At 43.7% G+C, this 23,804-nt stretch overlaps 1 protein-coding gene across 2 annotated transcripts in view; it reads left to right on the top strand.

Annotated features, from left to right (window-relative positions):
• The first annotated feature begins 6,526 nt into the window (after window positions 1-6,526).
• Window positions 6,527-23,804, top strand: part of UBE4B (ubiquitination factor E4B) — a 122,717-nt gene continuing 105,439 nt past the window's right edge. For both annotated transcript variants that reach the window (XM_040263387.1, XM_040263388.1), the window contains exon 1: window positions 6,527-7,271. In XM_040263387.1, the coding sequence (XP_040119321.1) occupies window positions 7,248-7,271 (24 nt within the window). In that variant the 5' untranslated portion in view covers window positions 6,527-7,247. The remainder of the gene's footprint in view (window positions 7,272-23,804) is intronic.

The raw sequence follows: 23,804 nt of genomic DNA on the forward strand, positions 1-23,804 counted from the left end.
TCCAAACAAGAGAAATTCTGAATCTTAAGCCCAAGTAAGAGTCAGAATAGACAATTGACGTCCCAGGGCTCAGTCCAGAGACCTCTTTTCTTACTGGGCTTCCCTCGTGGCTCAGACAGTAAAGAATCTGCCTGTAATGCAAGAGACCCAGGTTTGATCCCTGGGTTAGGAAGCTCCCCAGGAGAAAAGAATGGCTACCCACTCCAGTATTCTTGCCTAGAGAATTCCATGGGCTAGGGAGCTATGGGGTTGAAACGAGTCAGACATCACTTAGCGCCTAACAGTTTCAATTTCTTACTATAGTCACTCAACTCACCTCATGACTTTGGATTTCATCTATGCATCAGAGATGCTCAACTGATGTCTCTAGTCTGGATTTGTCTCCAGATCTGTATGGCCAGCCATCTACTTGACGTCTTTACTTAGAAGTCTAGTAGATATCCTAGACTTAATATGCCCCAAACTGAACTCCTAATCTTCCCTTAAAGTCTACTCCACCCATAGTCTTCCCCATCTAATGAATGGCAACTTCTCTTTCTAATAGTAGTTGGAATCATCCTTGACTTCTCTCATTTTTCTCATTCTCCTGCCCCACTCCCAAATTCTGTTGGCTGTTTCTTCAAGACATATCCGGAGTGGCTGATTCACTTTGCTGTGCAGCAGAGGTTGACATGGCATTGTAAAGCAAGTATACTCCAATCAAATTAAAAAAAAAAATCCACTTCTCCCTGCCTTCATTGCTGCCACCTTGGTCTGAGCCCTCAGCACCTCTTACCTGTACCATTGCATCTCCCACCTGACTGGTCTCTGTGCCTCTCTCTCTTGTTCCCTACAGTCTGTTTTCAATATAGCATCGAGAGAGTGATCCTTTTAAAACCCCAGGGAGATCAGATCACTCCTCTGTTCAAAATACTCCAATAGGTCCCATCTTAGAGTAAAAAAGCCACAGACATCCCCTTCTACTTTCCCTAACGCTCATTCTGCTTTGGGCACACTGGCCACTTGCCAGGCCTATTCCTAACTCAGGGCTTTCTATTCCCTCTACTACCTGTGCTTTCCCACTGATGTCTACCTGGTTCACTTCTTCCATCCCTTCAGGTCTTTATTCAAATGCTACTTGCTGAGTTAGATCTTCTCTGACCACCTTTTTTTTAAAATTAATTTTTTAATTGGAGTATGGTTGATTTATATTGTTGTGTTAGTTTCTGCTGTACAGCAAAGTGAATCAGCCATACATTTACATATGTGCGTGTGTGCTAAGTTGCTTCAATCATGTCTGACTCTGTGTGACCCTTATGAACTGCAGCCTTGTAGGCTCCTCTGTTCATGGGATTCTCTAGACAAGAATACTGGAGTGGTTTGCTGTGCCCTCCTCCAGGGTATCTTCCCAACCTAGGGATCGAACCTGTATCTCTTACATCTAACTTGCATTGGCAGGTGGGTTCTTTACCACTAGCATTGCCTGGGAAGCCACATCCACTCTCTTCTAGATTCTATTCCTATATACGTCATTACAGAGCCCTGAGTAGGGTTCCCTGGGCTATACAATAGGTTCTTATTATTAGTTACTTTTTATATAAGTAGCGTGTACATGTCAATCCCAATCTCCCAGTTTATTCCCCACCCCATTATCCCCTTTGGTCACCATAAGTGAGTTCTCCACATCTGTGACTCAATTTCTGTTTTGTAAAAGGGTTCATTTCTATGACTATCCTCTTTAAAATAAAAACACTGATCTCCCTTTTTGGACTTATTTTTAATCTCCTCCACTTATGTTGGCAGACAGAAGAGGGCTTGGCACTGAGCCTGTGACTCTACAATATTTAAAGCTTGGGGGAAGAAAGCAGCAAATGAACCTAAAGAAGAACTTTAGTGAGGCAAGAGGAAACCCAGGAAAATGTGACCTTATGAAAGGCAATAACGGGGAAAGTGTTTCAGAAGTGCTCATCTGAATCGAATGCGACTAAGATGCTGATAAATATTGGACACAGAAGTGAAACTGGTCTTAGGAGATCTCAACAAGAGAATTTTCTCAGAATGGCACAGACAGAGGATAGACTGGACTGAAGGGTAAGGGAGGAATGGAAATAATACATATATATGTGTGCTCAGTCATTTTCCACTCTTTTGCAACCCTATGGTCTGTAGCTGCCAGGCTCCTCTGTCCATGGGATTCTCCAGGCAAGAACACTGGAGTAGGTTGCCATTACCTTCTCCAGGGGATCTTCCAGACCCAGTGATCAAACCTGCATCTCTTACATCTCCTACATTGGCAGGTGGATTCCTTACCACTATGTCACTTGGGAAGCCTGGAAATAACATGCAAAATACCTTTTGAGATGTTTTCCTGTCAAGGGAATCAAAGAAAAGAGACATAGCCCAAAGTAGATGTAGGGTCAAGGTAGGGTTTTTAAAGTTAGTGTTCCTAGAGCAGAAATGTGTCCAGTGGGGAGACAGAAAATGATGGTGCAGAAGAAAGAGGATAAATCTTGGACCAAAGTCCTTAAGAAGGTGGGAGGGGGAGGAATCCAGAGTTCAGTGCAGGGGTTGACCCTTGATGAAAGTGAAAGTGTTAGTTGCTCAGTTGTGTCCCACTCTTTGTGACCCCATGGACTTTAGCCCACCAGGTTTCTCTGTCCATGGTATTCTCCGGGCAAGAATACTGGAGTGGTTACCATTTCCTTCTCTAGGGAATCTTCCCGATGCAGGGATTGAACCCCGGTTTCCCATGCTGCTGGCAGATTCTTCACCATCTGAGCTACCAGCTAGTTGTGTTCCCCAATGGTTCAGTGAGGAAAGAACATGCCTGCAATGCAGGAGACACAGGAGATGCAGGTTCAATCCCTGGTTGGGAAGATCCCCTGGAGAAGGAAATGGCAATCCACTCCAGTATTTTTGCCTGGGAAATAAACAAATTAAAAAATAAAAAGTTAAAAAAAAATGGTGAGATAGCTTTAAAGGTGAACTCTGTCAGAAATTCAAAATGTCATAAATCAGACTTCCCTGGTGGATCAGTGGTAAAGAATCTGCCTGCCAATGCAGGAGACATGGGTTCAACCTCTGGTCTGGGAAGATCCCACATGCCATGGAGCAACTAAGCCTGTGTGCCACAACTACTGAGCCAGTACTCTAGGGCCCAGGAACCACAACTACCAAGCCCATGTGCTGCAACTACTGAAGTGCATGGTAGGGCCTGGGGTCCACAACATTACGTGCCACAACAGGGAGAAGCCTGAGCACCACAGCCAGAGAGTAGCCCCCACCCATGGCAACGGGAGAGAAAAGGCCATGCAGAACAAAGACCCAGCACAGCTGAAAGCAAATAAATAAAATTATTTTAAGAAGTCATAAATCATAAAATGTTAAAGCAGGATAGGACATGGAGTTCCTGGTAAACAAAATACTGTGGCATAATCTTCACAGTATCACTACTTAGTAAATAGTAATTTATCTTGTGTTTTTTGAATACTCATTTTGTGCTAGAGATCATGTCCTTGTACATACATAGTCAGAGACATTTGGGTGATAGGGAAAGAATTCAGAAGGAAGATTCCTAATCATTTCCCCATTTCATTTGGGGCAGCCCATTTAGTATTAACAGTTTCACTTTCTCAAACAACAAAATGAAAAGGATCTTTCCTATGACATTTGAATATTATTATGGTGGAATGTTTGTGTCCGCTTTCAAGTTCATATGTTGAAACCCCACCAACGTAATGGTATTAGTTCGGGAGGTTATTAGGATTAGGGCTTCCCTGGTCGATCAGACGGTAAACAGTCTGCCCATAGACCAGGGTTCAATCCCTGGGTCAGGAAGATCGCCTGGTGAAGGGAGTGGCTACCCATTTCAGAGTTCTGACAAAACATGGTCCACAGGAGAATAGAATGGAAAACCACTTCAGTATTCTTGGCTTGAGAACCCCATGAACAGTATGAAAAGGCAAAAAGATATGACACTGAAAGTTGAACTCCCCAGGTCGGTAAGTGCCTAATATGCTACTGGAGAAGAGTGGAGAAATAACTCCAGAAAGAATGAAGAAACAGAGCCAAAGCAAAAACAATGCCCACTTGTGGATGTGACTGGTGATGAAAGTAAAGTCTGATGCTATAAAGAACAATGTTGCAGAGGAACCTGGAATCTTAGGTCCATGAATCAAGGTCAATTGGAAGTGGTCAAACAGGAGATGGCAAGACTGAACATAAACATTTTAGGAATCAGGCTCCTCTGTCCATGGGATTTCCCAGACAAGAATACTGGAGTGGGTTGCCACTTCCTTCTCCAAGGGATCTTCCTGACCCAGGGATCGAATCTGCATCTCTCACTCCTTATGCATTGATAGGCAGGCAGGTTCTTTACCACTAGTGCCATCCATGAAATTACCCAAAACAGATTAGTGGTTGCCCCAAGAGAGGGGAGGGAAAAATGGGAAGTGACTGTTAACAGGCATAGGGTTTCTTTCTGGGGTGATGAAATGTTCTGGAATTAGTGATGATGGTTGAATAACTGTGAATTTTCTAAGACCATCATATACTTTAAATGGGTGAATTGTACGAAATATAAATTATATTGCAATGACTATGTTAAATGTACTAAAATACCAATGTCACCAGAAGTCTAACTTCTGACTTACACAGACAGAATTTCTTTCTTGGAGAGCAGATAATATGCAAAGACATGCGGTCTAATTTTACTTACAAATTCCTTACATACCTAGGTGTCAGGTTACTATTTTAAGTAGCAGAAAAAAAAATTGTGGCTCTTTTAATTCTGGAATGCAGTTTTTTCTTGCCTGGAGAATCCCAGGGACGGGGGAGCCTGGCGGGCTGCTGTCTTTGGGGTCACATAGAGTCGGACACGACTGAAGTGACTTAGCAGCAGCAAACCATCCCAAACAGTATATTCTTCATACAAGGCAAAATCTGTAATTTCATGATACTGTTAAACATTGACTGCTGTTTAGATTTGTATATTATAAAATATTTGCATTCTTCAGAGACCAGATTGATGGTCGCCACAGACGGACAGTACGTGGGCAAAACGGAGGTCAAAGGGTACAAACTCAGTTATAATAGTCCCCGGGGATGTTATGTACAGCATGGAGACTATAATTAGCAATACTGTAGCATACATTTTGGAGAAGGTAATGGCAGCCCACTCCAGTACTCTTGCCTGGAAAATCCCATGGATGGAGAAGCCTGGTGGTCTGCCGTCTATGGGGTCGCACAGAGTCGGACACGACTGAAGCGACTTAGCAGCAGCAGCAGCAGCAGCAGCAGCAGCATATATTTGTGAAGGCAATGGCACCCCACTCCAGTACTCTTGCCTGGAAAATCCCGTGGATGGAGGAGCCTGGTAGGCTGCAGTCCATGGGGTCGCTAACAGTCGGATACGACCGAGCGACTTCACTTTCGTTTTCATGCATTGGAGAAGGAAATGGCAACCCACTCCAGTGTTCTTGCCTGGAGAATCCCAGGGACGGGGGAGCCTGGTGGGCTGTCGTCTACGGGGTCGCACAGAGTCGGACACGACTGAAGTGACTTAGCAGCAGTAGCAGTAGCATACATTTGAAAGTTGTTGAGAATAAGTCTTTAAACTGCTCATTCCAAGAAAAAAAACACACACACACACACAAAACTATTTGTGGTGATGGATGTTAAACTTATGTGTTTATATTTCCCAATATATACATAAGTCAAATCATTGTTGTACACCTAAAAACATAGTATGTTGCTATGTTAATTACATTTATTTCAATTAAAAAATTTTGCATTCTTGTTCAGGTAAGGACAATGGTTTCCTTTTCTTGGCTCCACAAGTCTGCCTCGTATATGCACTTCAAATTTTCTTGGTCTCAAACTGATTTAAACTTTCAAATTTGCCATCACTTTGGAACACATCTTTTTATTAAAAAATCTGAAACTCTCTAAAAGGACAAAGCAAAATGAACTATTTGTGTTACAGTTTTCTTCTAAATGGGCTTTCTCTGGGAAGGTGTAAGAGTCTACGTTGAAGTTTTTCAAAATGTGAGCGGTTAGGGTGATAGTGAACGCTCGCCCCAGAAAGCAGACATTTTTCGTTTTCTTTTATTTCGTTTGGGCAGCATCGTGTATAGTCCAGGCGTTTGTGAGTCGCTAAAGGGAAGAACCTGGAAACTGAGGAGCCGCTGCGGGCCGGGGCCGCCGGAAGGCGTCCCCTTCTGGCCAATCTTCCCGTCGTTGGTGCAGCCACCCAGCCCCGCAGCCTCCGCCATCGCCCGCCCGCGTGGCGGTCCCGGCAATCTACCTGGGCCCGGCCTGCCGCGCCCCCGCCCGCGCCGTCGCCATGGCACCACGCCGCCCCGCCCCCTCGGCGCTCCGCCGGCCCGCCCGCGGCCCCACTCGCCCCTCCCTCTGCCCCGCGCTGCTGCGGGGGAGAAGGTGGGGTGGAGGCGGGAGGAGACGCAGGCGAGAGGAAATAGGCGGTGCGACGCCCGCGGCCCATTGGCTGCCACATGCTAGGGCCAGAAGCCCCGCCTCTCTGGAGAGGTCACGTGATCCCTTTCAAAGATGGCCGCCCTGTTGTTTTGATGAATAATACTTGGTGGGGCGAGGGGTAAGAGTAGGGGTGGAGGGGTAGGCGGATTTACTCTACCAGCGAAAGCTTTGAGAGTCCGGTCCTCCCCCTCCCCCCTGCCCAAGCTCCGCCGTGGAGGAGGGGCGTGGCCGGCCTGCTTTGGGAGGGGAGGAGCTTCCCTCCTCAGTGCTGGGCTCTGCCTGGGCGGCTGTGGGGTCGCCTTACCTTGGGGCACCCACTCTGCAGTCGAACACTTCCCGCCAGGGTCAAAGGGTAGGAAGGAGAGCAGGATCTGCTGAGGAAGCGCAGCTGCCGCGCCACCACCACGAAGACCCAGCAGGCTCCGGGCACGAGGCGAACTGGAGACCGAGCTCCTTAGTCTGGGTAACCTGGGAAGCAGAGGGTAAATAAGTGGCGCCTTAAGATAAACCCTGTAGCAGCAGCAGTGGCGGTCAAAGGAGGCTGCTGGAGGCGGCAGCAGCTGTAGGAATCTCTGGGGCGATTGGAGTGACCGACGCCAAGGCATTTCAGTGCCTCTCGTGTTCTTATTTTTTAACCTCTGACTATGCAATTCTGAAACCTCCCCCATTCGGGGGACCAGACAGCCCGATAGACACCTACCACTCTCCTCCCGCCCTGGTCTCAAAGAACGGAAGATCTCTCCCTAACGCCTTTCACCATTAAGAGGAAAGCGATGGAGGAGCTGAGCGCTGATGAGGTGAGGAGGTTGGGGGACACCTTGGGAGATTAGTTGGCAACTCTTTGGCGCTTTGGGTAGGCATGATACTGCGCCAGTGGTGCCTGGCCTTTGGTCAGCAATGGAGATGACATCTAAGAATAAAATGAGTCCTTAAGAGGGTCTCCGATTGTATTCTCTTACATTTCTTTGCCTTCTTTTTGCATCCTGTATTCCATTTGCCTCTTTTCGAGTCTAAAGAAGAGGAGAATATACTGAGGTTTTTATTCTTTTTTTCAGGGTATTTAAGCTAGAAGGGTTAGATTTACATCAAGTTGTGTGTGTGTGTGTGTGTGTACGCGCCCGCGCGCGCATGTACGTGTGCGCGCGCGCGCCTTACTGCAGAGATTGAAAGAATAATTTTGGGTGGAATCAGAATGTATGGGTGTATGTTTTTAAATGGATTTGAAATCCCGAGTATGTGTGGACACTTCATTGTATAAATTGATTAAACATTACGTGTGTGTTTGGGGGTGGCCTACAAACAGATTCTTTGTTATTTAATAAAATGTGTATCTTCTTAATAGCTTAGTGAATTACAGTTAAAATTTAGCAGTTTAACAGACCAGTAATGGCTTCTGGCCTACTTCTCTTACAGCGTGATTTTTTCTAGTTTTTGTCCCTTTGAAACTAGTGTTTTGCTGTAGCAGACACTGAGCAGGAAGCAAGTGGAAGCAAATAACTTTGAAAATTTCTCCTATTATCATTTCTGAAAGGATTCTTACAGATCCCTTTCTGGATGTTTTCTAGATTATTTAATAATAATCTTAAAAACTGGCATTTAGGGTACAGGGAATTTCCTGTGATTCTGTTGACTCCCCCCCACCTCTTTAAAAAAAAAAACAAATTGAGTTTCTCTTTCAGGACCCCTTCCACCTACCATTTCTTCCACTGGTTCTTGTAAAACTTCTGTCCGTACAGTATTAGGAAAGCAGTTGTCAGGTTGGTTGTACTGTAAAACGTCCATGCTTCAGTTTTTGCTACAGAGTAGTCAATATGTTTACCTGGCGACTAAAATTCTCCAGAGTGAGGCAGGCGAGTGGTGGGCTAAGGGTCAGGTAGGAAAGGAAGCAAATAATTTTGTTGCTTTGATACCTGGCTGTTTAGAAAGTCAGGATTACCCATTCTGTGTTACTGACTTTGTTTTCTAAATGCATCAGTAATCTAATCTTAAATTAGAAAAAATTGAACAGCTTCTTTCGTGTAGGAACTATCAAGAGATCCTCTTACAGGCACTCCGTTTTGTGTAGTTTTTTTAAAAGTGCACCCCCCCTCCTTAAAAAAATATTAATCCTCATGGATCATTTCTCTTAAGGCCAAGAGTTTTTAAGTAGTAGAAATTACATTTTTCTTGACATTCTCTAAATAGTTCCTGGTTTAGAAGTTTTTACATTCTTGAGTTTTCACCAAGAAATTGTTTTCAAACCATTAAAGCATACAAACCAGTTAAAGAGCTGTATAATCTGAACTGCAGCTTTTCACTTTACCCAGTCCTTGAGGGAAGGTATTAAGTTTTTTGACCATATAAGGAACAAATATAATCATTGTGGAGGAGATAGACGTTTTTCAAGGTCAACAGAATATTAAATATGAAAATTTTAATTCACTAATACAAGATCAGTATAAAATTATGTTCAACAAATTAGTTGGCCTGACCACAAAGGGACAGTTCAGTAATTTTACTCTCAACAGAATCTAGAACAAATCTTTTTTGGGAAAAAAGTTTAATTTTTAAAAAAAAATCCATTTCCTTTAATTCTGGGATTAGGTGAACAGTTCTTAACAGAGATATTTCTGAAGCTTTTGCCTTATTGTTACTCTGTTGGTGGAAACTTGTGTCATAGGTGTGGTAGGCGACATTGATTTGGTTAGATAATACATTTATGTTGTTGAAAATTCAAACATGCATCTCAGGGTGTAAAACAGTCAACACAGTAACCTTTCAATCTAAATTAGGGAATCAGGTAAGACAGGATTTTATATTTTAGCAAAATGGAAATAGATGAGAATGTAATTCATGAAAAATAGAGGCTGCTATAACCAGGCTAGGGTTTCCCTTGTAGCTCAGTCGGATAAGAATCTGCCTGCAGTGCAGGAGACCTAGGTTTGATTCCTGGGTCGGGAAGATCCCCTGGAGAAGGAAATGGCAACCCATTCCAGTATTGTTGCCTGGAGAATTCCATGGACAGAGGAGCCCGGTGGGCTCTAGTCCTTGGAGTCGCAAGAGTCAGACAGGACTTGGCTACTAAATCATCATCATCATCATCATCATCATCATCATCATCATCATCATCATCGCCAGGCTAGTAGCTTTAGAAGATTGGACATTATGGCTACTTTTTAGTCCCTCTCATTGATCACCTTGAATTCTTGTACTTTTCCTTTCTTGTGCTCTCTGAGTATTTCTTTAACTTCATTACTGTTTCTATAGCACATTACAATGAGTCCTTTGCTCTATAGAGCAGATCCATGACTAAGTTTATTCTCTCCAGGAACCGCATTTCAAGGCGTTATTATTTACAGTGCATTCATTCTGTACCCTGCTCATGTTTGTTTATTTGTTTTAATATCAAAATAATGCTGTGATTAGAGCAGGTATTTTAAACTGTTTGCAACTGTGGTGATGATGTGTTTTCATGGAAATGATGTGCTTTGCTTTGTTTTTGGTTTTTTTTGGCAAAATCTTTATGACCTAGTTCATCTTCAAGAGGGCTGGCTGGGATTCAGGGTGTGGTAAAGGTTTTAGAAGTTGTCTTCCTTCCCAAATGCAGAATGTGTGACCTTGGATATTTTAGCAGTTTTTTTCGGTGGAAGGGGACCGATATTTATTAACAGTCTTAGAAGCCTGCTCTGTGCCAGTCACTTTACAACCATTGTTTCATTTGATAAAACAGAGCAGTTCAGCAGGTCCTTCAAATTTCCTTGTTTTATAGGTGAAGCAACTGAGATTTAGGTTAAGTTCATAGTGCCCTGGCTTAGAAGTGGCAGAATTGGAGTTCATACCCAGGGTTCCTGATCTAAAAGCTCTTTTTACTGTATTTTACTGCCTAACAACTGGCAATAAATTCACCACAGCTTCTCTATAAATATCCTACTAACATGCTTGATCTGCATAACTTTTCTGTAAAAGTGTTGTTCTTCATGAATTCATTCATGATGTTATCAAGTTTATAGTCTTTTTGCTGCTGACTCTCATCACACTCCTCCAATAATCATTCACTCAACAACTTGTTTCTTAAAAAGATGCTGTACATCCCCAACAATGTATTAGGTAGGTTAAGAGAAACAGTCTTTTTCTTAAAGAAATTATTATGGGATTGGGGAATGGGTAGGGCTAGCTAGGAGTCTAGCAATTACAATACAGGGTGCTAAGAGTTATTTTGGACATGTGCACAGTAAGACTCGTAAGAAAATCAAGAAGGGAACCCTGGTGGGATAGCATCTTAGTGAAGACTTTCAAGAAAAAGTGATGCTTGGGGACTTCCCTGGTGTTCCAGTGGTTAAGACTCTGCCCTCCCACCACAGAGGGCACAGATTTGATCCCTGGTTGGGGAACTAGGAACCCGGATGACTCATGAGGGGGGGGGCCCCCCCCCAAAAAAAAAAGGAAAACTGGTCTTTATACTGAGCAGTAGTTGTCAGGCAAAGGGCTCTTGGAATGGACTGTGAAACTGGGGAGCTCAGGAAACTGCAAGTAGTGGGCCTGGAGATAGGATTTGTGGGGGAGTCGCTACAGGCAGACAGGCACCAGATCTCAGACAGTATTCAGAAATGCTCAGGCGTTTAAACTTTCTCAGTAAGACTGTAACAAGCCTTTGAGGGGTTTTAAGGGATTAGATGACTGGCAAGGTGTCGAAGGTAGGTGGAAAGAAGGTGGCTGCAGGCTGGGAGATGCATTCAGAAATTGCTATTGCTATTGAGGAGCCAAGCAATGGAGTCCAAAGGCCTTGGCAGTGGGAATGGGGGAGAGCAGACAGGAGAGATATTGAGGATCTAAGTTAAGCCACTTCTGATGCTCAGGTTGATGTGAAGGAGGTGGAGGCAGGGGAGGAAAGAAAATGATAACCCCTTGATTTCTAGTTTGAGAGAAGGATGGATTGGAGGAGAGAGAAGAAATTCTAGACAAGGAGCAGATTGTGGAGAAAGAAGATACTTGTTTGGGTCACTGAAAGATGACCCAACATAGAGGCCCCTATCCTTGGCCTTTCTACTCTAGCATCACCATTTCTGACCATTTCTTTGTAACAGGCCTCATGACCTAAGCTCACTTTTTTCCCCAGTAGATAATTGCTGGCCCTCACTTTATAACCAAGATTCTTTTGAAGCCTGGTAGGAGCGTGGAATGTTACCTCTCCAGACTCTTTCTCAACTCTTTTTGGTTCATTTTAGCTAAGAGACAGAGAATGGTAATGATATTAGCAGATATTTATGAATTCTTAATATGTGCTAAGCACTTAAATTGCTCAATAAAGTTGGTATTCTTATCCCCTTTTTACAGATAAGAAAATTGAGGCTGATAGCGATTAAGCAGTTTACCAAAAAGTGCACAACTAGGAAGTGGTAGAACCTGGGTTCTAATCCAGAGTCAGATTCCAGAGTTCTTAATCCCATTACTAAACTTCCTCCAAAAGAATAATCTGAGCAAGTTGTAATGGTTACGGCATTTTTATTTTCCCTTTTGAGATGGAAACTGGAAGCAGTAACCCTTTGTTATCGTTAAGAGTGGAGCTCTTCAAGTAGCCTTCTCCTGTTTTAGGGGGAAACGACGACAAGATTTCTGATGAGGGGGTCCTTGGATCTTCAGGCCTTTGCTTTGTGCACAGAGCATTTTCTGAGATGGTACTTGGGGTGTGTCTAGGTGGAGACAGCTTCTTGTAGCAGATCCTTCAATGATATTTGCTGTTTACTTGCTACATGTCAGACACCACGTGAGACTTGCTGGTATGGGGTTTCTTTCTGGTGGGAGGAGACGTGATAAATATCCACATAAGGTGTCATTTGGTGGGCTTCCCTGCTGGTCCAGTGGTTAAGAATCCTCCTTGCTGTGCAAGGGACACCAGTTCGATCCTTGGTCCAGCCAGATCCCACATGCCTTGGAGCAGCTAAGCCTGTGAGCCCCAACTGCTGAAGCCTGTGTACCCTAGAGCTTGTGCTCCACAAGAGAACTGCTCACATTGCAACTAGAGAAAAGCCTGCTTGCATCAGCAAAGACCCAGTGCAGCCAAAAATAAAGAAATAAATATTTTAAAAAGATGTCATATGGTGATGGTACCATGGAGAAAGATAAAATAGGCTATAAAGGGATGGAGAGCAGTAAGGATAAGAGAAATGTGTGCAATTTTGGGAGGTGACTTCTGGAAAAAAATTTAAAAGATGACGGAGCCATCTGGGGGGAAGAGTGTTCGAAAGAATAGGGGACAGCAGAAACCAGGGGCACGTCCCCTGCTGCTTCAGGAACACCATGGGAGTCAAGTGTGGTAGGAGATGAGCAAGGACACAGTGGCAGGAGGTGAAGTCATTCATTTACTAGAGAAACCTTTACTGAGTTCTAACTGGGTTTCAGTCAGTCCTAAGACGCTCCCCGTGCCGTGCTGCTGTGCTAAGTCGCTTCAGTTGTGTCCGACTCTTTGTGACCCTGTGGCTCCTCTGTCCATGAGATTCTCCAGGCAAGATTACTGAAGTGAGTTGCCATTTCCCTCTCCAGGGGATCTTCCTGACCCAGGGATTGAACTCACATCTCTTAAGTCTTCTGCATTGAAGGAGGGTCCTTTACCACTAGCGCCACCAGTTTTAGTCAGTTCTGAGATGCTCCCCACCCCCCTTTTTTTCCTTTACCTTTTCGAATCGTTGAGCTTGGGATGCTTCTTGGTGTAATCGCGGCTGACCAGGTGGCAGTTGTGACACAGTTGTCATTTCCTATTTATGTGCAAACCTGGTTATACCTGTTCATGTTGTTGGCCTTCACTTGAGCATTATGCATGATCAATTTAGTTGCCATGTTAAATGCACGTGTGTTCAGTCACTCAGTTGTGTCTGATTCTATTGTGATCTCATGGACTGTAACCCATCCGGCTCCTCTGTCCCTGGGATTTCTCTGGCAAGAATACTGGAGTGAGGTGCCATTTCCTCCTCCAGGGGATCTTCCTGAGGTGTCCTGCATTGCTGGTGGATACCTGGGAAGCCCGCCATGTTAAATACGTTCCCCTAAATTATACTTTGGTCAGCAGTGAAAGCAAATGTTACTTTGTATGAAAAAGAGAAATGAAAATGGCAGTGGGAGGGGTGGTCTCAACTCCATATTAGTAAAGAAAATGGTTGAAAGAATGACCACGATTTCATATTTTGTTTTTAATTTTGGCTTCTATGGGTTCTTTGTTGGGGCCCTGGGGCTTGTCTAGTTGTGATATGTGGGTTCCAGAGTTTGAGGGTTCAGTAGCCATGTACGTGCAGTCTTAATTGCTCCATGACGTGTGGGATCTTAGTTCCTTCACCAGGGATGGAACCTGAGGCCCCTGTGTTGGCAGGCAGGGACCACTGGACCACCAGGGAAATGCCAAGTTCATATTTTATTGCCAAGCAACAACCAAGTGCATTAGGGAGCCATAGAAAGGCAGAAATCCACAAGTCTCTGAAACTGTGTCACATTTTGAAATTGAACATACAGGTAGAGGGCTTCCCCAGTGGCTCAGTGGTAAAGAATCCACCTGCAGTGCAGAAGCTGTGGGAGACAAGGGTTTGATCCTTGTGTTGGGAAGATCCCCTGAAGGAGGAAATGGCAACGCACTCTGATATTCTTGCCTGGAGAATCCCACAGACAGAGGACCCTGGTTGGTTGTACAGTCCATGGGGTCGCAAAGAGTCGGATATGACTGAAGTGACTTAGCACAAAGCACATACAGTTAGCAGGATTGCCTTTCACATCCAAGCAATGCATTTGAAGATCAGAGATACATCACCTTTTCAGAAACTTCAAAGTAATGAAAGGCTGATACAACTGATTACTACTTTGGTCTGGTCTGTTAAGATATTTTGTTGTGATTTAATAGGTAGCGGGTTTTTTTTTTTAACCCCCTTGGTAATGCAAAAAATAATGTTGAGTTTACAGTCAGTGACATTTTGTATATGATGATACATCATATATGCCCAGCTTTCTTCTAGATCATGAGGCTATAGGAATGAGCAATATATCCAGAAATCCCTGCCTTCATGGGGCTTACATTTTGATTTCTGTTTTAAGAGAATCATTTTAGAGGCTTCTGTGAGGAGAAAAGATGAAGGGGGAAAGAGTGAAGGTGGAGAAGAAAGGTCAGGAGGCCCGCACAGGAGTCCCAGGACCAGGGTCAGTGGTGGAGAAGGTGAGAAAAGGTCAGAACAAGAATGGTCAGATATTTTGTGGGTAGAGCCAGTAGGATTGGGTAATGGGATGGATGTGACGTGTGAAAGAGTGGAGTCAAGTATGGCCATTTGAGTTGAGATGTCATCAAGTGGATTGATATAACAGAGCGACATGAAATAGCAGCTGCTTACACCAGCTAGATGGTTATTTCTCTCTAAATAGAAGTCTGGGTGGGAGACTGGGGCCACTGTGGTAGGCGCCTTCTGTCCAGTTGTTCCAAGTCTCCTAACATATGGCTTCCATCTTTGGTCCACGTCTGTCTGTACTGTAGCCAGAGGGAAGAGAGGAGAGGGGAAGGAGAAATCATGTTCCTCTTTTTTTTTTTCTTGACTGTACAGCATGTGGGATCTTAGTTCCCCAACCAGGGATTAAGCATTAGGAGCAGCATGCAGTCTCAGCCCCTGGACCACCAGGGAAGTCCCATCATGCTCCTCTTTAATGGCACAGCTTGGAAGTTGCACCAGTCACTTCTGCTCGCTTCCCATTGGCCAGAACCTAAGTCACATGGCCACGGCTCCTAGCAGGGAGGCTGAGAACTGCAGTTCTTGCTGGGTTAGCCATGTGCTTATCTAGAAGTTCTGTCACGTGGGAAGGGGTACTGTCAAGGCATTACTGTGTAAACCCTTCTTCCGAGATATAAAACACACTCCATGCCTTCCCTCTATCAGCCTCCAGAATCTCCGGGTGTTACACAGTCCAAAAACCTTTAGATTAAAATGCAAGTTATCAGCTGCTCTCCGCTCTCTGCTCCCCACCCCCATGTGCTGTGGTGGAGTTGGATAGAAGCATGGAAATAAGTCCCCTTTGGCAAAGGGAAGAATGGGGAGTACACATCTCCCGCTGGTCCATGGGTATCGTCAGCTCCTGCCAGGCCGAGGTGTGGAGGCTCCCTGCCTTGGCAGCTGTGGGTGTTCCTGTTGCAGTCCACTTGGCAGCCCTGGCTACAGTCCACAGGGTTGCAAAGAGAACTGAAGCATGCACGCACTGTGCTTTCTTGGAGGAACTGCCCTGTCCCGGCCCTCCGTGGTAGCTTTTCAGTGTCTGTTTTCCTCTGGGGCCAGGTCATGGAGAATATCCCCTTCCTGGGGCTGAATAGTGTCTCCAGCTTGTTTCCTTTAGGAGTTGACTTCTTCAGTCCTACTTGGTCTCCAAATTACCATACTGAGCAAACTTAGACTAGACTGTGGCCGTGACTTAGGCAGACCTGTCTTCCCTTTTATCTCTGTGTGCAAATCGGCAAGCTGCAGCTTGAGTATGACTTGTTCTTGCGGGACTTCTTGCTTAAATTGGCAGGAGGCCAGTAGGCACCAAACTCTGAATTGTTCAACCAGTTCCCCTAGAATTACTGTCCAGGTAGACATGCAGGGTATTTTCTGAGGTGTCACAGGTTTTACCAAACATTTTATTGTGGCCTAACAAGGGTTACAAACTTTCCATTCTGCAATATCTGTGCCCATGTTGAGCTCTAAGTCATTGCCACATATTTATATCCTATCTAGGTTGATTGCTTCCAGGTTCCAAATTCTGTGCGTTACTTAGGATACTGGTTTGGCTGCTGCAGCAGAGAGATCCAAAATAATCATGGTGTAAATACGATAGAAGCTAATTTTTTTTTCCAAGTAGAAATCTGGGAAGGTGGTTGAGAACTGGTTTAGTAATTCCTTGACTTCTAGGGAGCCAGACACATTCTGTTTAGTGCTGTCATCCTCTGTAAGAGGCCATCTAGTTTGTAATCAAGACGGCTGCTCCAGCGCCTGCATGCATATCTGCATTCCAGTCTTCAGGAAGGAACTAAAGGGGAGGGCATGTTTTTGTCCATCAAGGGCATGATCAGAGGTGTCACCTGTCATTGTTTACATCTCCTTGATCAGAACTTAGTCACTTGGCCACAGCCAGATACAAAGGTGGCCGAATGTATAGGAGGAGGTAGCTAGCTGTCTCTATGACAGTCATCCCCAGAGTTATAGTCTCTGCAGCTTGGAAGAAGGAATTGTCTTATCCTGAGGTGGGAAACATTGAAATAGGAGATTAGGGACTTCCCTGGCAGTCCAGTGGTTAAGACTGTGAACTTTTACTGTAGGGGACACTGGTTTGATCCCTGGTTGGGGAGCTAAGATCCCACATGCTACTAGATGTGGCCAAAAATTAAAAAGAAAGAGGAGATTAGAGGGAGAAATTAAGCTATCCATTTTAATTGTATTCTGGTTATATTGCTTATTATTGATCCATCTGGAGATGTTAAGTAGGTTGTTGGATATATATTGGGCTTGCAGTTCAGGAAGAAGGTTGGGGTTGGGTACTGCAATCAGGAAGCTGTTAGTGTATTTTAAATTGCAAGAATGGAAAGATGACCTAGGGAGTGAGCATAGAGAGAGAGGAGAGGAGGTCAGAGAACTGAACCTTGAGCCATTCCGGCATTTAAGAACTGACAGGGGACAGCCACTGAGGTAGAAGCCAAGACAAGAGAGCCTAGAGTTCTGGCATCCAGGAGAAGAAAGTGTTTCATGATGGAGGGGAGGGTTCCACTCTGTCAAATGGCAGTAAAGTAAATGAAAGGAAGACAAAGCCTGAGGATGGGGTTTGGCAACATGGAGTCCATTAGTGACCTTGGCTAGACCCATTTCATTGCCAAGTAGGTTCAAGACACAATGAAACAGAATGAGAGCAGAGAATACATTGTTCAGGAGTGAGGCATCAGCTCCAGGGATACACTGTGGAGCCGTCCGTAGACTGTGGAAGCCGTGGGTTTAAAAAGTGGGAAGAAGATATTTAGGGAACATGTCCTTTTAAATTTTATGTTTTACCTCTCCCTGATACGGACTTCCCAGGTGGCTCAGTGGTAGAGAAGCTGCCTGCCAGTGCAGGAGATGCAGGAAAGGTGGGTTCAGTCCCGGGGTCAGGAAGATCCCCTTGAGCAGGAAATGGCAACCCACTCCAGTATTCTTGCCTGGACAGTTCCATGGACAGAGTAGGCTGGTGGGCCACAGTCCATGGGGTCACAGAGAGTCAGACATGACTAGTGACTAAACAACAGCAGTTCCCTATTATGGTCACTGATTCCTTTGTTCGTTCAGTAAATATTTTTCCTTCGTTACTCTGTTCCTTTCTTTCCCCGAGGTAGGAAGTCAAGGTGTAGAGGTAGATTTGTTTGTATATTTTTTCCTAGCTAGGTGTTCAGGACCTGAAGAGTTCCAAGTATAAATTTTAAACCATAGTTTGAGCACACTGAATCATATTACAGCTAATTATTTTAAAATGATTTTATTTTAGTTTTGGTTGTGCTGCTGTGGTGCGTAGGCTTCTGTTGTGGAGCTCAGGCTTTCTCTAAGGCCTCCAGGGCTCAATCGTTGTGACTCCCAGGCTCTAGAGCCCAGTCTCGGTAGTTGCGGCATATGGCCTTAGTTCTTCTGTGGCATGTGGGGTCTTCCTGGGTCAGGGACTGGACCTGCATCTCCTGCACTGGCAGGCAGGTCCTTTGCCACTGAGTCACCAGGGAAGCCCTAGCCCCGATTATTCTTGTTCGCTGGGGGTTTGGGTTCTTTTTTTTTCCCCTGCCTTATTGCAGGTGAGATCTTAGTTCCCCCACAGGGATGGAACCCACTTCCCCTGCAGTGGAATCATGGTATCTTAACCGCTGGACCACTTTTTCACTGTTCTTTATCCATCTCTTGTCACAAGGCTTGGCACAGAGTACCCCCAAATATTTGCTGGGTCCGTGAATTGACTGCAAGGTGTCTTTCCTTGAATCCCATTTCTTGTGTTGCGATAGTTTTTTGTTTTGTTTTTGCCATATTAGTTAGGTTAAGGTATGTACTGGAAAGCAACCTTATTGTCAGAGTTGTAGTTCAGAGTCACCTGCACCTGGGTTTTAGGTGAACCAGCCACCTGGATGACCCAGGGTGAGGTGCTTTCAGAGTCTTAGTTTCCTCACTTGTAAAGTGGTGGTCTGCATCCTTGTCCATGGTGGTGTTCTTACTGTTAATTGCAGGGATACATAAAGTGCTTTATGTAGTGCCCTGGCAGAGTATGTAGGTTCCTGCAACATATTATCTCTCTTTTCCAGAGTAAGACTGAGTTGTACATGATTAGAATTTCGGTTGGTGCTCCTATGACACCAAACAAGACCTTTGCATGTAATGATGCCAAAAGCATGGAAGGATGTCTGTTATTGGTTAAGGCAAGAGGCTGAGGTTTGTTTGAAAGGTTGTACAGTCCTCTCCCCCAACCCCTTAAAATTCCTAAAGTCTCTTCTCACTCAGGCACCATCTTTTATGTGAAGCCACACTGTTACTTGTCTCACCTCCTCCTCCTTTTTCTTAAAATCTGGAGTGATCAGGTGGCCTGTATGTACGAAGTGAGTGAAGGAGGATCAAGGAAGTTAGAAAGGAAGGGAACTGTGCAGACAGGAGACCTGAGAGGAGTCCCAGGAGAAACACGCTGCATATGGGGGCAAAAACCCAAATGTGAGGTGACTCAGTCTGGTCAAATCAGATGACTCATTTTACCTTCTGCAGGGACCGTCCCCTCCTGCAGGGCTGGGGAAGGGGAATCTCTGAATGAGATGCCACTGTGTGATCTGCTTACCAGCTGCCATATCTTCAGCATTATTTGAAAAGTATAGTCAAGCTGGGCAAAGAGGTATGTTCTGGGTTTCAGTATTGAGAATATCTGGCCTTGACTTAATTAGCTTTCTAGTTAACACTGTGAAATACATTCAGTTCATATTGTTTCTCTGTTCCCCGTCAGGGTTTGGAATAGGTTCTAGATGTGTAAGAGCATCATGATAATTGTGGGTAGCCATTCCCTCCTCCAGGAGATCTTCCCGACTCAGGGATGGACCCCGGGTCTCCTGCACTGCAGGCAGATTCTTCACCATCTGAGCTACCGGGAATCCCAATTTAATTAGTTTAGTTTTCTGCCTAGATGAGGTGGACCTTTGCTTTTATGGGTTGTTTCTTGTTTTTTGAAGCTGAACTAGGATTTCCAGACAAATCATAGTGCACACCTGTCATGCGCCGGGTTCTTTTCTAGGATCATATCAGGCTGGACCTTTGGTCAGACCTCTGTCTATACTTGTCACCAGCACTGGCTTCATGGGAATGTGATCTGCAGACAGAACTGCCCACCAGTGGTTGAATGCTCCGTTGTTGTCATCTTAAAATTCTTGATACTTTTGAGCAGGAGGCCCTGCATTTTCTTCAGGTACCAGGCCCCGCAAATTCTGCAGCTGGTCCTGCTTTGTCACCGACTTTCTTTGTACAGGTGGATATGTATCTGGGGAGAGTTTGGTTAGGTTCCACAGTTATAGAAAACCACAGGAAAGCTCATTAAAGAGATGTTCAGATTTTAATGGGAAAAGTCTTGGTATATGTTAATAAGCTTCTACTTGTAGTAGAAACTTAAATTTCTACAGTGTTGAATTGAATACGGTATTGAATCTTTGGATACCTCATTTAACTTCATCAAATTTTTTTAAATCAAGATTTTTATATAGAGGCATTTACTTCTGTATTTTTCATGTATATCTTATTGCTCCAATCTTAATGAAGCCTCTTTTGTATTTTGTCAAAAACATTGATCATATTTTTATAGTATAAGCACTTGCTTTTGTGAATTATGACTTGGATGTAAAACTATAGCTCATGTTTTAAAATTAAAAATTTTTTAATTAAAAAATGTTATCCGACAGCTAATTTTCTCTAGTGTGACTATTTTTTCTGTAAATAGTTATTTGTGCTGTCAATATACAGATTTCTCATTTTTAAAAATAATGAAGTACATTTAATGTTAGAGGTGGAAAAATTCTATGTATATGAAAATCTTCGTGGGAAAAACTTATTTCTAAGACGGAAATGAAAATTGGTGGAAAATGAAAAACTGTCTAGCAGCTTTTACAATCAGTAGAATTTTTTATGTGTGATTTGATTTATTCATAAAATTGTCATGTCTAGGGTATTGAGGAATATGAACATTTAGAAAAAAGCAGGCAATAAATTGTTGTTTTCTGACTGTGCCTCATGTAAGCAGAACCTTCGTTCCCCAACCAGGGATGAACCTGTGCCCCCTTTCAATGGACGCTCAGAGTTTTAACCACTGAATCAGCAAGAAAGTCCCCGTTTTTAAAAATAATAATTTAAAATTTTTTGAGGCAAGATGAAGGAAATTTTTAAGTATTGAAAAAAAAACCCAAATCCTTTTTCCTTACTGTATATAGACCTGCCAGAGGAATTTAAACTTTGATTTCGGCAATAAATACTTTGTGGGCCAGTTAAAAAATACTAACATACACAGAAAAAAATTGTATAGCTCGTGGATGGAAGAGCCTGGCAGGCTATACTCCACAGGGTCACAGAGTTGGACGCGACTGAGTGACTTCACTTTTGAGCTTTGAACATTAGTTTTGTAGAGTAGATGTTTAGAGTGTCGTTTATGATGTTTTCTGTCTTAGGATGCTGCCGTATGACAGCATGTATACACTTGTGTTTGGTGAATGCTAGTTAATTAGCTTTCTACTTTTATGTTAACCTTTTAGTTATGATAAATATAGACCAGGCATCATTTCTGTGGAGTTGCGTGAAAGAAGGGCCTGGTTTTTTGTTTTCCTTCAAGACCAGCTTGGGGTAGATGGGTTGGTCATCTCCTAGGGCTTTTGTTTGTTCTTTTTCACTTTGTATAAATGTCCTCATACTCAAATAGTTTGGTGATTTCTGCTCTAGGGAAATAAGGCTAAGCAGTCTTTTGCCTTGAAATGTTATAATTAGAATGGCTTGTGATTGGGAGAATTTTAGTGAAGGCCAGGTAGAAACTATGCTTGTGAAAGCATCCCATAGGACACCTCTTCATCTTTTTTGATGTTCATGTGGACAGGTAACAAAGCACATTCACTCACACTGATTATGTGAAATTGTCACTATTTCTGGTTTTAAAAGGGACTGATGGCATTTGAGATGATGCTTAACCTGTAGGAGGAACTTAAATATGAAAGATTCATGTTAGGAAGGGAACCTTTATTCATACCAAGAATAAGATGCATGTGGCATGAAGTGGCCCAAAGTCAGTATTTTCTCACTCTGCAAGAGCCCACTCTCTCTAACCCTGTGGAATAGATCTGCTAGAATATGGGCTTTGGAGTGTTCAGAGTTGGTGTGAATGTACAATTTAGAGATTAGAGAAAATGAGCTAACCCTGTTCTGGAAGAATTTACAGTTTTGTTTCAGCAATAATTATTTTGCAAATCAATTTAAAAAACTCTTTCTACATGGCTGGGCTGCAGAAAATTCTTTAAAATGTTTAATACTGCCAGTTTCACTTGGCCTTTTTTCAGTGACTAGAAACCATTCTGTGGAAGGGTGTCAGGAGTAGCTGCAATTTGGTTGCCAGGTTCTTCTATTTAACCAAGTGGGATTAAAGATTAGAGTGGGGAGCATAGCATCTCTATTATTTGGGGTGTTTTTGGAACCATTTTATGAAAACATAAAATTGCAGCTATAGGAATCATTAAAAAAAATTAGATCCAGGACTTCTGTGGTGGTCCAGTGGTTAAGAATCTGCTTGCCAGTGCAGAGGACATGAGTTCAATACCTGGTCAAGGAAGATCCCACATTCCTCGGAGCAACAAAGCCCGTGCCCCTCAACTACTAAAGCACATGTGCCTCAAGCCTGTGCTCCACAAGAGAAGCCGTGCACTAGAGTGAAGAGTAGCCCCTGCTCACGGCAACTAGAGAAAGCCCGAGTGCAGCAATGAAGACCCAGCGCAGCAAGATAAATAAATAAAAATTCAAAAATAAATATAAAGGCAGTACAAAAAAATAATTAACAAAAGTCGCTCTGTCGGATCTGACTCTTGTGAGCCCATGGACTGTAGCCTACCAGGTTCCTCTGTCCATGGGATTTTCCAGGCAAGAGTACTGGAGTGGGTTGCCATTTCCTTCTCCGAGTCAGATCCAATGAAAACAATCTCACTCTCAGGAAGTTTCTCTACTATATAATGTTAGGCTCTTGTTTCTGGTGGTGTCTCCTAATTTCATAATCAGTTAACAGACCTGGTCCTTTTCACAGATCTGATGTAGCTGTGATATTTATTCATACTGTTTGGGTGAAACAGAGCCCTATGCCAAAGGAAAAGTGTTTGAGCCTAAAAAGAAGATGGACAGAGCAAAAGGATGGCAAAAACTTGGAGACTGACGTCAGGGAAAAAAAACGACTATTTAGTGTGTGTCAGGAGGTACTTCATTTGTTCAGCAAGTATTTGCTGAGTGCTCTCTGCTGTCAGCGTTGTTACAGTTGCAGATGCAGTGAGTACAGCAGACCAAGTCCCCGTTCTCTTGTATTGTGCTTGGGGGAGACAGACCATACACGAAAGATAGAGACCAATTCAAGTAATATGTTTCCTTGCCTTTATCTCTGATGACTGTCCTGCAAGATAAGTGATTTTTTTTTTTAAGATTTTTGTTAATGTGGACCATTTTTAAAGTCATTATTGAATTTGTTACAATATTGCTTGTTGTTTATGTTTTGATTTTTTTTTTGGCCATAAGCCATGTGGGATCTTCGCTTCCTGACCAGGGATGGAACCTGCACCCCCTGCCTTGGCAGGCAAAGTCCCAACCATTGGACCACGAGGGTGGTCCTAGATATGTGAGACTTATATCATCACCACCTTCTGAGTGGGGAAACCAAGACCCAGAGAGGTAATACAGCTAGAGATGGGTTACAGCTGGGATTTTGACCTGGAGTTGGCCCTGTAAGAGCGCATCCTGTAGACAACCGTGAAGACACGGCCTGGAGCAGAAATCACTCACACATGGCGTTCAGTCCCTTGTTTCACTTTCAAGAGGAATGCCTTTTTTTAAAAAATCCTCTAATATCAATTGTTTGTTTTAATATTATTTACTTGGTTATTGGGTCTTTAGTTGTGGCATGTGGGATCTAGTTCCCTGAGCAGGGATTGAACCTGGGTCCCCTGCATTGGGAACAGGGTTAGCCAGTGGACCACCAGGCAAGCCCCTCTAATATCAAATGTTGATGAAGAGTCTAGAGTAAGTCTTTATGATTATAAGTTAAATATTATTTCAATTTGAAGTAATAATACTAATGTTTTCAGTGTTACAAGGTGACTC

This window comes from Oryx dammah, unplaced genomic scaffold, assembly GCF_014754425.2.
Source record: "Oryx dammah isolate SB20612 unplaced genomic scaffold, SCBI_Odam_1.1 HiC_scaffold_21, whole genome shotgun sequence".
NCBI classification, from domain to species: domain Eukaryota; kingdom Metazoa; phylum Chordata; class Mammalia; order Artiodactyla; family Bovidae; genus Oryx; species Oryx dammah.